General features: G+C 37.6%; 1 protein-coding gene across 2 annotated transcripts in view; it reads right to left on the bottom strand.

Moving 5' to 3' along the window:
* HIBADH (3-hydroxyisobutyrate dehydrogenase) overlaps positions 1-16,780 on the bottom strand; it is an 87,606-nt gene that overhangs the window by 5,429 nt on the left and 65,397 nt on the right. For both annotated transcript variants that reach the window (XM_018075777.2, XM_018075778.2), the window contains exons 5-7: positions 11,699-11,832; positions 11,049-11,125; positions 3,986-4,142 (exon numbers count right to left, since the gene is read on the bottom strand). In XM_018075777.2, the coding sequence (XP_017931266.2) occupies positions 3,986-4,142; positions 11,049-11,125; positions 11,699-11,832 (368 nt within the window). The remainder of the gene's footprint in view (positions 1-3,985; positions 4,143-11,048; positions 11,126-11,698; positions 11,833-16,780) is intronic.

The following is a 16,780-nucleotide window of genomic DNA, read 5'->3' as shown; positions in this document are numbered from 1 at the left end:
GGGGTTGTTGTGGCCAAAGTGCAGGACCCGGCACTTGGCCTTGTTGAACCTCATCCCTTTGGAATCAGCCCAACTCTCCAACCTATCCAGGTCCCTCTGCAGAGCCCTCCTGCCTTCCAGCTGATCGACACTGCCCCCCAGCTTAGTGTCATCTGCAAATTTGCTGATGGTGGACTCATCCCCTCATCTAAATCATCAATAAAGATATTAAACAGGACTGGGCCCAACACTGATCCCTGGGGGACACCACTAGTGACCGGCTGCCAACTGGACGCAGCCCCGTTCACCACCACTCTCTGGGCCCGGCCCTCCAGCCAGTTCCTAACCCAGCACAGGGTGCCCCTGTCCAAGCCGTGGGCTGCAGCTTTTTCAGGAGAATGCTGTGGGAGATGGTGTCAAAGGCCTTGCTGAAGTCCAGGTAGACACATCCACAGCCTTCCCCTCATCCACCAGACGGGTCACCTGATCATAAAAGGAGATCAGGTTGGTCAGACAGGACCTGCCCTTCCTAAACCTGTGCTGGCTGGGTCTGATCCCTTGTCCATCCTGTAGGTGCTGTGTGACTGCACTGAGGATGATCTGCTCCATAATAACATGTTTGTTATTAGTTTCTTATCTCATTGCTGTTTCCAGTAAATTGTTCTTATCTCAACCTCTGCCTTTTGTGTTTCTCACCAGAGGAGAAGGGTAGTGGCTCGCGGGTTTTCTTTTCAGAGTGAGTACTAAATTGGGGAATACCACTCATAAACCAATAAAGCAGGTCTGTTCACTTTAATAATGAAACTCTGGTTCTAAAATGGCTGAAACATTTAACAACATTTCAGCAGTTAAATGGACAAGGACTCCTGACTCTGAAGTGCTGGAAAGTTGTTTTGCTTTTTAAACTCCATTCCCTATCTGAAAAAGTAAAAATGAGAGCACAGTTTATGGCTCCTCTCATACTCTTTGGAACTGACAACGTCTTCCAGATATCTCAGTGCACTGAATATTCTAACCACTTTTTCTCAGCTTGGAATAGGGAAACAGATTCTCTTTTGCAATCTGCTTCCAATGCTCACTTTGGAATTACCTGGTTCCTTACATTTATTTTGCAGTTGATGTAAATGAATCTGCCATTTGGAATAAAGCTCAAAGGCTGTCTTGACATGACCCAAGAAGAATATGATATAAATTCAGCTCTTCAAAGTTGACATTTAATTAGCAATTGTGCTGTCAATGAAAGATGGAACTTCTGGCCTGCAATGCCTTGGACACAAAGGTGGTGTGGGGAAATAAACTAGATCTTTTCAATGCAAAATCTTTAGAGCAGGTTTCATATCAAGTTGACTAAATTCTATGTTTCAATATCAAATTATAAGACCAAACAGCTTTTCAGAGGTCTCTGGAAAACTTTTCTGACCCAAATACTTAAAATAAGGATCCTCTGGTTTTGTTTGAGAGATCCATTGCTGACAAAATATTTTAAGAAAGCCTTTGACTTCTACCATATCTGATACGTGAGCACTAACTTGAGGTTTATTAACTGTGTTTAGTGACTGTTACTGAGGCACTCCGAGATATTTTCAGGGTTTTCACTATCTCCTTCTCCTTTGAATATGTACTTTTCTATTCTTAAGTGGCAAAATCATGCTCTGCATTTCCCATTAAAAAAATCCCCATCTCAAACAATTCACAAACTACATGATATATCACATGAAATGGATAGTAGCAAAAGTCTTTCCACGAACTAAGGAGTAGTGTCTTCAAAGAGGTCACCACTGCACCAAATAATAGCCTGAACGTGATCAGCTGTCTTGGTTACTTACTCATTCAAGAAATCTTCCATCTATATAGAATAACATAGCATTGTTCAAGAGGCATGAGAGGAATTTAATGCCTTTCCTGCTTATTGAGGATTCTAGCCTAAAGAAGGCACTCACTCTTCAGGACTGTCAAGAAAGGCAGTCAGAAGAGGTGAACAGCAATTACAGACTCTGAGGAACTCTCCTCTTGGTTATCACTGATACTTTATAAGCAAAAGCTGGCAGTTTAAACAGGCACAAGCCAGGCTGCTATTCCTAATATCTTTCAGGGCAGCTTCCAGGAGAGATGCTGGTCCCCCTCAGAAGTAGACCAAAGGAAAAAAAAAACCTTTATAAAGAAACTTAAAAGAGAGGGAAGGAAATACATGCCCCTAACACATTTATACTGTGAGGTTATTCTGGACAAGATTAAGAGGTATGAATTATGAGACAAGAGATTGCAGTATGAAACAAGGCATAACAGACAGAACAGATTCTGGAACCAGCACACAAGATGGAAACAAGCTCTGAGGCAGGATCAAGATCAGGTTGCTTACCTCTAATCAATAGCTCTGGCAAACTCCAAAGAATAACCTAACACTTTTATAAATCAGTAATTTAAACACCACTTTATTGTCCCCTATGTTCAATGGCATGAACATGATGTAAAAACTCCTATTTGCCAATATTTTAACACATCCCTCAAAGAAATGAAAGCACCTGATCATTGGTCCATAAACTTAAAATGTAGCGGGTCAGCCATTGAAGGGTTTTGAGCCATGTAGCATTAGCAAAGTTTTTCGATGCTACCACATGCAAAACACTCTGGACCCACTCTGGACAGAATTTGTCTAATGTCACTGAATGTGCAAATGCACCAATTGTCCTAAATCAACTGCGAAATGACAGGAACAGTACCGGTATGCAGGTATGATATACAGGAGTTCCAGCACTTCAGAGATTTGCATGTCAATATCTGAGTTTGTTCACCACCTTTCAGAATGTTGTTTTAGTTTTAAGTGCTAAATTTCCACTCTCTGTGGAAGAGCTGAAAAAGGACAGGATACCTAACCAGCTGGGAGCACTCATAAACTGGTATGCCTAAAACCTAGCCTGTATGAACTAAAATGCCTCCCTCAGAACAGTATCTCCACGAAACTGATATTCAGTGTGAAATTATCTTCTGCACTTACAATTCTTAGATGAGAGATCTCTTCCAGGGCTGATTTTATAATTTACCTCAGGCAATCATTGTGCTCAGTTCAGAAGTAGTTCAAGAGTCAGTTCTACAGCTCCTTCCTCCAGCTGTGCATCCTCATCAATGGGGTGCAGAGCCCTGACTTCCTTGCCTACTTTCCTCTGGTCTCTAAGAGCTTTGCTTTCCTGACCACAGAGTGACTCAGGACAGTGCTTTTCCTGGAACAGTCAAGAGCACGGCAGTAAGTGGATTCTCCTGGGATGGGTAACAGCAGGTTTTGAACTTGTTCATGCTGAGAAGACCCTAACTCCCAGAACTCCCACTTCATGGAGAAGAATTACTTCTAGTAATTTAGATTACTAGGTTATTATTCACGAGAAGTACGGTTTCTGCCACTAAGACAATTCAGGAGGGCTCATGATGTAGACATCTGCAGAAGATCAGCCTGTAGGGATGTGGGTAGAAATCTGTTTGCTTTCTGCATTCAAAATGGCCTTAGGCAGAAGGACAAGCACATAAGCAATTGGCTTAGCAAGGACAGGGATGCTAGAGAGTTTGCCCAATAGCACAGTTTAGACATCTAGAAGAAAGTGGGCCCAAAATCCGAGATGTTTATGCCACTATTAGCAACTAATTAAATCACCTGGTTTCCCCAAATTCTCTCTTGAACTTAGGCTCCTAAATTCTAGAGCAGTCACACAAGAGGCACCTAAATGGCTTGCTGAACGCTCACCTTATACATAAGTCCACTAGGACTCCTTTTTTAAGGCAAAACTCAAAAAGACAGTGTATATAATCCCAATGAGTGGCTCAGCAGTAACAGTGGCTAGAAAGAAGCTAGAGGTTAAGGAAAAGCTCCCTAAACAACTCATTAATTCAGAGCTACAGGAAGAGGCTGGGTTCCCCTACATATTATCCTGTAATCATAAATTTTCACTGAGAAGAATGTTTGTAAGAAGCCCAGAGAGAAGCAACTGCACATACTTCACATGCAAGTGTTACGTACCTTAGCCATGAGTGTTGTTCCAAAGCCACCTTGGTAATTATTAGCAGACGGTACTCCTTCCATCACTCCAGGAACAGGGTTGTACGTATCGCTTGACCAACAGCGACCTGAGCTCATATTTAGGATTTTGGCCAGCAGCTTTGGGTCAAGGCCTAATCTGTCAAAGGTCAAGGAAGAGAAGTGTTAATGTCAAAATGCACAAGACATGGGTGACTTGTTTTATATCTTAGAACCCTACCGTCATTCCTCTCCCTTTATTATAAGTCATGAAAAATGACAGAGTATTGATATTGGGGGCAGGGATGTTGTATCTTAAATTAAAGAGCATCAATCCACCATTTAAGCAATAGGTTTTCAGAGCCGTTTTCCTTTTGCACTAAGCAAATCCTCTTCACCTAGCAATTTTGAAAGTGCAGGAGAAATAAAGGTCCTCTGAGAACAGTAATTCCCTGGTATTTCAATTACTAAAAGGCATTCTCTATTCTGCTACCTACTTGGTCAAATACTTGTTCTTCATATCAAAATTATACTCTCTAAACAAAACAAAAAATTTACAAGGAAGCGTGGCAACATGAAAGTACTTGTGTGATGCATTTATATGTGAATGCCAGTGCATTTCTGAAGTAAACAAGGTAACACAAACGATTCTGCTCTAGTAATGTGAATAAAAATGCTACACTTTGCAAAAAATATTACTATTGCGTACATCTGTACATTTGTGGCTTTGCTATTATTAAATCTTCATTATATACTCTTGCTTATGAGGCAAGTCTGCATCTCACTCTGACACGTTATCTATTTGCAAACATATATTATAGTTCTGGGTCAACTGCTGATAAGGTTACTGATCCCGATAAAACAAAGCTTGTCCAAGTAGAAACGTCATTTGTTCTACCACAGAGACGATGGCATAAACTGCTGCTCAGTGTAGACCCTGAAAATTCTTCAATATTATAGGAAATTAATCCTCTTATGAATTCACATTTATGCTGATAATAAATGGCAGGTGTAATTCTACATCAATTCCATTTATACCAAGGACGAGCAGCAGCAGTTCATCTGGCCCTGTACAAATGTTCAGCTATGCTCAGGACAAAAAAGAAAGCAAGGGCATTATGTCCAGTAACAATCCAAGATGAGAAAAGGACATTTTAAATATATCACAACCTTCTACAAAGGGTTTTTTATAGAATTCAATGCTCTTTACATTAGCTCTGACACCACAGACTTCTGCAGATCTCCATAGCCTAACACTGCTTCCGGGCACTGTATCACTCAAAGTTTTAATTTATAGATGAAAAAAGCTTACCAATGGAACAGTTGCTAAAATGCATGTCTATTTATTCCAGTAGGCATTTTGGATTTGAAAAACTACATTTAAGACAGACATAGGGTGGCTGCTATTCCTATAATGGCATGTGCCTCCTGCAATTCTGCCATCCTAATGCAAAGCAAGATCATTTTCTGTACCTCAGATAGCTTTTTAGCACTACTGCTGTGTACTCTTATTTATGATTTGCTTCAGCAACCCTTGGAATTCAATGGAAAGTCTCCTGCTGGTCTGAATGGGATCAAGCTTTATTCTCCTCCCCTGTTTTTTCAACCCTCTGACTCAACTGAATGCTTTCAGTGGCCATTTATTAAAAAAAAAGTATTTTTCAGTACCAATATGTTTTCACAATAAATTGTACTTTTATCTTGCATAATGCATCAAAGTCTTCATCAAAAGTCACTCTTGAATTGTTGTAATAAAAAAACCCCTGCATTGTGGGAGCATTCAAAGCCTAAGCTTGCAAATATACAAAGGTTGCTTTTTTTTTTTCCCAAAACAAATCTCTTGGCTTGTTTGTTTCCTTATCATTGTTATATCCAGATCAGTATTTTTAACAATATAGAGCCTATTTGTGCCATATCTAGCTGCAAGCAGAGGCCCCTAATTACAGCTGTGAGTATATTGCAAGACAGAGAGCTTATTATTTCAAAACACATATAACCCTCCCAAAGAATGCTCTTCTTACAGTGTTCCAACTACCTCTCTGTGAAAGTATACTTTTAAAAACATGTGTGTATTATACAGATATGTAAACTACTGTCTTTGGACTAGATCTGGCATGTTTTTGCTCTCTGAAAAGAAAAAGTAAGATAGTTTGTATCCCTGCTTCTTCAAAATTCATTGCTCTTAAACACCATGCAGCTTCTCTTCAGGAGACCTGAACCTATTTTTTTTTCTCCTTTTCAGCAAGTGTACCATTAATAAGAGCAAGTTAGAAGTGCTTTGCATTTCATCTTTCTGAAGATTCATCCACTGGTGCATATATAACTGACAGTTAAAATTAGACATATATTAAAATCAGTTACTGAAGAAGTCCTCTGTCTTCCACGGTGCCCAAAGCCTGTAATGGTCTGAAACCAGCTAGAATATACAGTAATTGTCATTCAGCGAGAGTCTATCCTAGAAAGTCATGCTTCAGTGGAGAAGACTGAGTTTCCATTTGAAATCAACAAATTAATCCAAGACAGGTATCTGAAAGGGCAAGTTTAATAGGAAGCAGCTACTGGGCTCTCAACCATGATAAAATGTTATTGCTGTTTCCCTGTAAATTGGCTGGGAACATACGATACTCTCTGCATAAGAGCTCCATTGCTGTTCAAGAGATATACTGCTCAAGCTATCAAAATGATGACAGTCTGCCAGTCCCCATAACAACTTGCCATTGGACATGAGAAGAGCTTGTGCATGTGTGTGTGAATTTACAATTACCAAAACGTTCTTCTCCCTTATAAGCAGAAAAGAAGCCCATGTATTAACTGTACTTATAATAAAGCAAAAACAATTGCTTTCCTCAAATCAATGCTTCTTCAATAACATTCCTAATGAAGTGAACAGCAGAAACTCAGCAAGGGACACATACCAAAAAAAAAAAAAAGTTAAAATAGGATCCCCTCAGGTCACTGCTCAAAACTCAAGTTTTGCTGAGCTTTGACAAAACCAGATACTGAATATGCTCCTCCAAAAGTTCAGTCTGGAACAGATACAAAAACTGAAATAGTGTCTCACAAGAAAGACACATCCTGGTCTCATATTAAGGTGTAGCAACTGAAGTAGTAAACTGTTGAAAGTTTCCCATCTCAGAGTGCTTTCAATAAGTATTATGTAAAGGCAGGACCCTTCTGCCACAGTTAAAAATTACTTGGTCACTGGCATTTTAAACAAGGTAAGTGCTTTCCAGTGTCATTACTACTCCCTCACAAGACTTAGCTGTAGCTCCATGCCAAAGATAGCAGAGCCCCAGTTTCTTGGAGGAGTTATTTTTCAAGGTACTCTTTCTAAAATTTGCAGTGCAGGTGTGTCCATGGCTAATCATTCCTCAGCCTGTAGAACATGCTCCTCTCTACAGTGTCAACTCTCATTTCTGCTCCTCTCTTGCATCCACAGGGGTGCTCACAGAAACCAGACTTAGAGACTGAGACTATGTTTAAACTCAGCACGAGAAGAAGTAGTTCTTTTATCATCTTTTCACTTAATGTATCTAAAAAAGCAAGTGGGCACAAATCCACACACAGTAAAACTGCGTAGGAAGGAGTTGCATTTCCAGCTTTTGGCAGAAATCTGGGTGCCACGGAAGTCCCTCCTCAGAGAGATAATTTTCTTTACTGTTGGAAGTACAAAAGTGATTTTTCAGTGAGGTTATTGCCATAGAGCCCTTACTGCTCTCCTGGTCCCTTATATCCCAACTATATTAAGCAATCTTGTCCTGTCTTGTGCCACCACATAAGCCCTTCTCTGAGACTTTGTAGCTACTTTCTGAAGGAACCGCAAACTGCCTGTCAGGCAGCAACTTCCAAATGACCTAAACACAAACCAGGTATCAGCAATATATAATTTCTGAGTTTTATTTTGCTGGTATGAAAAGTTGTTTCACTGGTACTCAGGGCTCAGTAAAACAAAGCTACTGACACTGAGATGATCAGCAAAATGAAAAAGACAAATAGTTTCTAACTGTGGATGGTAGCACTTAATGTTTTATTTCATATTTGTGAAGCTTACATGTACTCTGTGTGTTGGTTTGACACAGGAAGCCAGTAAGTATTTTGCAATATGCACATTATCCATAAAACTGCATAGCAAAATCTACTCGAGTTTTTTCCCCTGAAAAGTTGCACTAACATGCTAGAAAAGAAAATACAAATGATAATACAAATTCATTTCCAAAATGTCTGCCATACCTTTCAATTGTTACTAGCAACATTCATAAAGCATCAGGAAAGTAATGGAAAAAACTAAACATAACAAAACAAGCATTTTATTGGGCAGAACTAAGGATGGGAATTTTTAAAAAAATTATTTATGCAATCTAATCCAAATAGCTTCCAGTGAAAATGGACATCTTCATTAGTAAATGAAGATGATGAGTAAATAAAGATGATGTTAAAGTAGAAAAGCAAGTGGAATATAAACACAAAAATTACACAGCAATATTGCCCATTTTTCTGGGAGTTTATCGTAGGACTTTTTAATGTCATGGTTTTTTTCCCCCTCAGCACATTCTATTTGTTACTTATGTTGAATTTTGGAAAAATTCTATAATTTCAAATATAAAATAAATAATGTAATTTAAAAATCTGAAATTAATAAACCAGTCACTCTAACTACTTCAGAAAATGCAAACTTAGACTGCATGGTTTATAAAAACATTACAGACGAAGTGGTTTATTAATAGAATTAACATCACATTGTTTTGAAGATTTAAGCTCAAAGTTGATGGAGGTGTTGTAATATGACTTTCTAGTTATATCTACTTCAGATAACAATATTTTGAATAATTATCCAAAGTCCATAAGACTCAATTTAAATGATGCAGCAGACACACACAATGAATGATATAAAGACATTTTATATTCTATCTAAAAGTTACGAACATGTCTAAGTTCCACAATTCCTACTCTGAATATTTAGATATTCAGTATCCTTTATCATTATTAGGTCAGAGCCACACTTTTTTCACTAGATATGCATCAATTCAATAAATCAAGTTCAACTTCTCACTCTCTCCAGACTAGGCAACCACACTATCCTTTGAGCTTTAGACTTGAAAAAAAAAATCATAAATTTACTACTATAGCAAAACTTCTTATAATTAGAATGAAAAGTGTTAACTTGCACATTAGAAATTTTTACACACCCAAAGTGGAAAGCTCTTATTCTAGATATAAGCAGAAGTCATCTTCTCCAGCATCTAAATCGCAGCAAATTAAAATCAATGCTAGGGTTCTAAATTACTTCATAAGGCTTTAAATTACTGCCTCTGTCTTAAGCCTCATGCAGTTTTGGACTAAATGAGATTACGCTTTTTTTATAATTTTGATTACAATCTGCAGGTTTCTTCTACAATAAATACAGTTCCTTTCTGATAACCTTGATTGTAGGGTAGGAAGGTTTATATATTGTCACTGGACTTTTGCTTACAAATGCTGAATACAAATTCAGGCAAAATTTAAACTGGAAAAGGAAAAAATGAAAAATGAAAATCCTAAACACTTTCAAGCTACAGTGACTGCAGACATCAACTTGCTCTGCACAGGGTTTACATGCCCAGAATATCTGTCTTCCAAACCTCTTGATTTTATTTTACCTTCAATTTTAATTCTAATCATTGCTACAAACGTAGATAAAACTATAACAAAAAATCAGTTGCATATGCTTTATTAAGTGAATCATGACTTAAAGCAGAACTTGATGAAAGCTTTCTGGATTACACTGGATTACAATAGTTGTAAACAATGCTACTGGTTTTATTATGCCTCGATGCAGACATGCTTCAGTATTTTACAGACTCTCAATTTTAAAATGTAAATGGTACAGGATATTGATAAACCAATTAGCACTGATGCAAAGCAAATTCCTCTTTTATCTCAATTACAACATGACAACTTAATAGGTCAAGATAGTCTAACATCTGAGACAAGGGCAATTCAATAAAACAACTGCATCTTGATATGGTAATTAAGAGGAAATGTGAATCCATTACATTGTCTCATGTACATGCACATATGTAGGTGTTCCTTTTATTTCTTTAAGCATTTGATACCCTGTTACTGTTTTTATAGTGTATCAAATCCACATGAACACAGCTGAGCCCAGTAGATAAGTATCTACAATAGCTGTAGTTTTAACAGGCAAATTTTAAGGATGCAACTGCACAGAAAAATAATTCATGGAAAACCCTTAAAAGATACACAATTGCAAACACAAGACTTCTTTGTCTATAAATTTGCAAATTATTCAGATCTGGCTAAAAGAATTTATGAAAGCTTCAAATACTCTGATACGGAACTGCTATTTGTATGGCCTCTATTGGAAAATAAAATCAAAAAGCCACAGCAAAATAAATAGGTTACAACTGGAAAGTAAAAATCATTTTGCTTGAATATGCTGTCACTTAGAAGTTAGATGTATCACATGCTAGAAAAGAAATGGTAATCTTAGCATTGACAAGAATGCAGAGGAGCATACTGCAGCTCTTTGACAAGCTAGGAGTTTTGGTAATTAGGACAAACTGCACTCAAAAAGTCGAAGAAAGGTAGATGTTCTGTTTTATGCTTTGATCTTAATTTGATACACATACTGTAGTACAAGTTTTGTTTTACAATATATTTTGGAACAATTTAACAAAGTAAACAGAGCCAATGAGTGCCATATGGGAGTGTAATACTCTGAATAAACTGTACATTACTTAGAATACAAACAAAAACCTACCTCTGTATTATCTCTGCATGTTTACAATGCAAGACAAACATTATTGCACACTGCACTACAGCAGAACAAATAAATTCGTAACTTCAGATGCAGAATGCAAGAGCCAATACAAGAAAATATTCCCATTCTGAAAACCCCTACTTTATTAAATAATCCCTTTAGCCTGTCATTAACTTTATAAGACAACTTCTTGCAAAAGTTTATCTGTGCCATTTAATCATCATTGTCTCAGCAAAATCAACCATAATACACGAAAACTGTAAACACAGAAAAAATGCTTCAATCCCGTACAAAAATCAAACAAACCTGATTCCAAGATTCATAGTCTCAGCAGTTCCAATCATACTGATGGCCAAGAGCATGTTGTTGCAGATCTTTGCAGCCTGAAATGTCGTGAAACCATCAATTAGTTCACGCATTTTCGTAGACCTAACATGTAAGAATCATCTTTAACTAGGCTCAGGACAGTATGATCAAATATATTTTGGCAGCTCTCTTCTAGAGGTAGCACCAGTAAGCACAGATCTATGATAGTACAGTTAATGAAAGCTGTTCTATGGCTCCTTCGGAGATTAAGAAGTACTTTTTTCTTTGTACAGAAGGTCAGTTAGTATACATAGAATGTAGAGGCTCTTTGTCCTTCAGAACATCCAGTAAATCTAAATTTAGAAGAAACAAAATTAAAATATCCTCCTTTAAGTAGTATAATCTCAACAAGCCAATGTGGATAAACACCAATCAGACTTTGGTACTAAGCTATACAACATACTGGACAAAAGGGCCATGAGGTTATTTTATAAACACATAGTTAGAGACAAGTAAACAAGCAAACAAGTATGAAGTATGAGGATATATTATAATGCATTTAGTCCTGAAATAAAAGAGTAGGTATCACTAGAGAAAAAGCCAGAAAAACGTAAGACTGAGATAACAATTAACCCTTCAGAAAGCATTACCTGTCCGGTTCCAACCTCTCCACAGTAAATCACATTAGAACCCATGCATGTTAGCAACTCTTTGGCAGCATTAAATTCTTGTTCCACTCCACCAACCATGAAAGTAAGGTTTCCAGCTCGAGCAGCTCCAACACCTGAATCAAGACAACATTGGATTTAATACCATTATTAGAAAACCCAAAAACTTAAGTAGTTTGTCTTATCAGTAAGGGTCTGGCGATGCAATACTAACACTGCACTTATCATGAACATCTCAAATTCTGTGTAAAAGTAAGCCTATACTCTCAGTACTCAGAGGATCAGTGATCTTAATTCTCAAACATCTGATGGAGATAAAGCCACAATATCTTCCAGGTTCACTAGTGGATAAAGAAGTCATGAGACTTACATATAACTGGCAATGTCACTTTTTATAGTTTATATGAAGAAACAATCAACTCTTCCTGCAACTTTGCACTCCACGAAATTCACTGTATCTGAATTACTAAATAAAATTTCTTTTTTGTCAAACTATTCTTCACATACAACCATTGACAAACTACTGCTCAAAGTAATAGTGCTTTTATCTCTGCTTTTATCACCCTTTCTAAACCTATGCTAATTTTTATCAATGCTTCCTGGTTTTCACATAATTGAACAGCTAAAAGACATAGACATATAAAACCAAGTCTTCTGAATCTTTGCAGTTTGTTATGTTTCTATTCTAAAGCGAAATTCATCTTGAGAAACTTTAAGTTAGTTTCCTATAAACTTAATGCACATGCAATGACGTAAAGAACTATGAAAAGACAATGTAAAAATTATTCATACACATATGCACACAAACGCACTATTCCCAGTTTTATTCCTGTAGTCTGTCCTGTCTTTACCACAGTTCAGTAAGCAAACACCACAGTTCTCTGATTATGCAGTTCCGATAAGCACAACTCCAGCAAATTTTTCACGTGATATTTATCAGCTCCATGAAATATTCTATTTCTTAAAAGAAGCCTAATTCTAATATGAATTACTCATACATTCTTAACCTCCTCATCCTCAGCATTTAATAACAGCTAGAAAAATCTGGCCTAAACTGATGAACAAATCATCTTCCTCCCTAATTTTCACTTTGAGAAGAAGCATAGCCACTACAAATTTTCTGTGCTATGCAACAAACATGAACCTGTCAGGATGTACAGCTGCAGATAACAACCAACTTTCGAATTAAACATGTTCAGTTAGGTACAGTGCTCTGAAGTGCTGCAACACAGCTAAAGAAGTGGTCAGTTTTGGACTTTGTTTACAACATCAAGGACAGTTACACTGCAGCTCCTCACACTGAATAATCTGATGAATTTTTATTTGCTTTTCAATACAAATTTCATTTGATTCACTGTCTCTGTACAACTGCTCTCTGTGACTATGTCTAAAAATGCCCCTTTCATTATCTGCCAACTGTTTATTTTCCCCATCCACCTTTCAGCATATACCATCTTTTGAAATCACTGAAGAATTTCAGACAAATTTCGTAGATCAAGGTCTCAAAAAGAGTAAATACCTACCAGTTATGCAAAAATAGGCAACAGTAAAGATGCTTCCACTGATGAAGTACTTGCTCAACCTATATTAGAAGCTAGAATCATGGGACTTCTGGTATTGGAAGGGACCTCTCAAGATCATGTAGTTCAACCCCCCTGTTCAAGCAGGGCCAGTTGAAGCACTTTGCCCAGGACCATGTCCAGTCTGCTTTTGAGTGTCTCCAAGGATGGAGACTCCACAGCTTCTCTAGGCAACCTTTTCCTGACTACCCACTCAGCAAAAAAGTGGTTTTGTGCGTTTCAGATGGAATTTCTGTGTTTTAATTAATGTCCATTGCCTCCTGTCCTATCAGTGTAGCTCCTTCTTCTTCAGTCTCTCCCATCAGCTTTTTATACACATTGATAAGATCCCCCCTGAGCCTACCCTTCATGCTTAACAGTCTCAGCTCTCTCAGACTCTCCTCATATGAAAGATAGTCCAGAGTTTTTGTCATCTTCATGGGCCATAGCTGGATTCACTCCAGGAAATCTGTGTCTTTCTGCTGGTAAGTCCAGAACTGGAGCATCCAGAAGAACTCAGTCAGACCCACAGCTTTAAAAAAACAGTCTATATATAGAATACTGTCGAGGTACTGAAATATATATGGTGGTGAAGATCTTCCTGCCCAGGTTGAGAGACATCCTATTTGCAGCCAATCCTTAAACTCACTTCAACAAGTCCCTTCCAGGCAACTCACAGGAACTGGGCCAAGAGCAAAGCACGGATTTAGAGCCAGCACAAACAGATCATTGTTGCCTTCTTGGCTACCAGTTCACTGGTATGTACATGACCACAAAGACTGCTACATTAATAAACACAATGATTTTCATTCCATTCCTCTAGCTACTTTTATTCAAACCACATAATGGCCTTTACCACTAATCCTGTGATCTGACCTGCAGCAAATTAAGTAGACAATTTAAGTCAAAGCTTACAAACAAAATCCAGTACTATCCATCATAGGTCAATAGCCTTGTATCTAGATTACAGACTGCTAAATAGCTTCAGAGATTCATTTATTAGAGCAAAATTAATGCTGACAATAGTTTTCAGCTGGTTAATCTTCTGACAGCTGCACTCCCTCACTTGTTCAAATACATTTCAAGAAGAAAAAATAAATCAGTTAGGTAGAAAAAAAAAAGAGCAATTTGTTGTATAATGCAGAAGGCTTGGAAAATTCTTGTTTTAAAACCAAAAACCTGTTTACTTCACGGTAAATTTTATCATCTACAGTTCTTGCCAACTATCAACTATTTTATCAGAATTAAAGGAGCAATGCAGCAAATTTATAACACTGGCAATTAAAAAAAAATTGGCATGCCGTCTAGGAGTACAAGAACTGTAACTTCCTCTAAAAATAAAAATTAAAAAAATCATTATACAAGAATGCACGGCTTTATTTCACAATCACAGATTCCATACCAACAACACAAGCCAGTAAAGTATTATCAGCTTCTAACACTAAAGAGAGCAATGAAGATGCAGAGCAGCTAGTGCAACTAAAAAAAGCTAATGATTATTTTTCATATTTTGAGTTTTTTAAAGAAGTCTTACCGCCTAACATAATGCTTTATGCTGCTGGGGTCAAAAGTCCTTCAGAATCTATCTGTTCCTTCTAAAATACAAAACTCCTCTTCAGATCCTCAGGGAACGATTTTCAGAGAAACTGTACCTGTGATTAGGATGCACTAAAATTTCTTCCTCCACTGCAAAGCAAGACTGATGGAGCCCATGGCTGCAGTCTTATACCTGCTTGGCTTCTCTAGGATAGTATCCCACACCTATGTGCAGAATCCTTTAAGGAGGTCACAGCAGCAGATCAACTCTAAGTCAGCTGGTCATAGAGCATCAGAGTTTGTCCCAAAGATATAAACTGACAGGAACAAGTTTGCTGATAAATATGATAACAGATCTAGCTACTGATGGGGTATGCAAAAAAATTACTCTGGAAAAAAAAATATGGTGAGAACTTATAGACTAGCACTGCAGTATGGCATACCTACTAGGAGATTGGTTTTCCACTTGGGTACTAGACGGTTTTGGATGAAGATCTGAAAAATTAATTTCTTTTATCAGAAAGAGTATATAAAGAACTGCTTTTCAAAGCCTCTTGTCACATCTGTCTGCATTACTTGTGAGGTAAGTTCAATCCAGGTGCTTCTCACTTTGATTGCTAATTGATTGCTCAGTGAACCTGATGCAGACCAGTTCCTAAGTTCACAATTTTTGACAAAAATGGGAATGGAGACTTGGGAGCCCTCATATGACAACAGCAGCTGGTCACGGCTATCCTCAGACAGCTTGAAGATGACGTCAAGTTTTAGCATCCAGACCAAGCAGCCTACTTTGGTAACACCCTGTCCTTCCACATTCACTTCTCCGTGCTTAATGCAACGGTCTTTAACACTGTTGGAAAAAGTCTTGCAATTTGCCACTGATGTTTCCAGTTCCAAAAAAAAAACCCCAAAAAGTCTTAGCTCTATAGCTATATCATTAACACTGCTTAGTTTCAATCAGTTTGATTATCAAGAGTACAATTTTCTAGAAAAGAAATGTTAATATAAAAGTGTCATATGAAAGTATCTGCTTTTGCTTTCAGTTTTATTACATTTCTGTAAGAAGAGCAGAGGGTGGATGAGTTAAAAAGAAGTGATATTGTCAGGCTACGCGCTACAGCACCACCACAGCGGAGATGCCGAAAACAGTTACGCTGCTGAGAACACAACGCACCCAAGCATATCCCTGTGCCAAAATATTTAAACCACTGTTGAGTTGCACCTGCAGATAAAAAAATTTGTTGCTGACAAGGTTTGACACTGAAACGATGCGAATATAGCTGTTCAGAGACTCGGAAGGACAAGCAGGAGATGAGGGCTATAACAGCAAGAAGCTTGGGCAAAAAAATCATCTATTTTGTTACCTTTCTATACAACATTTAGTCTACTGAGCAATTTTAACAACTAATTTTGTGATCTAAACCAGATAAAAAATAAACAAGAAAAGCATTGCTAGAGTTTTAATTCTCTTTCCTGTTTTTGCACCCGCAAGCATAGGAATTGAGGCTTTGCCTGTTATGCTTTGGGAAGTGCAAGGGAACACTGGTCTGTTATTCTGAGGTTTTTTTGCAAAAATGCAGTTTAAGAGACTGCAGCTGCTTCAAACAAGCAGGTTCTTGTCATGTTTGCTCTCAGATAGGTTGAGCTTGAGAGGCTGCATCTGTGTACCTTGTGTGTGTGTGTATTTTTAAGGACTAAGCAGATTTTTTTAAATACCTGCCAGCTCACACCAAATACTTTGTCTTTTGCAACTCAAGAAAAGTTAAACAAAGATACACGAGGAGAGATTAACTGAAAAGGTTACTATTGTTTTGCTACATACATAAATCTAAAACCAATTTTCAGGCATGTATAGGCAAAATCAGCTATAAATCCCTACTGGAAATAAAAGCAGAATATTTAAAACTATATTATAAATTTAAAATGAAGAAACTAGTTATTTTATAAAACACAAATAAGGTATCAATTT

Source organism: Manacus vitellinus, unplaced genomic scaffold (assembly GCF_001715985.3).
Source record: "Manacus vitellinus isolate BGI_N305 unplaced genomic scaffold, ASM171598v3 scaffold_3_pilon, whole genome shotgun sequence".
Lineage (NCBI taxonomy): Eukaryota > Metazoa > Chordata > Aves > Passeriformes > Pipridae > Manacus > Manacus vitellinus.
Note: the sequence above shows the minus strand (reverse complement) of the source record. Positions and strands in the feature narration are given on the sequence as shown.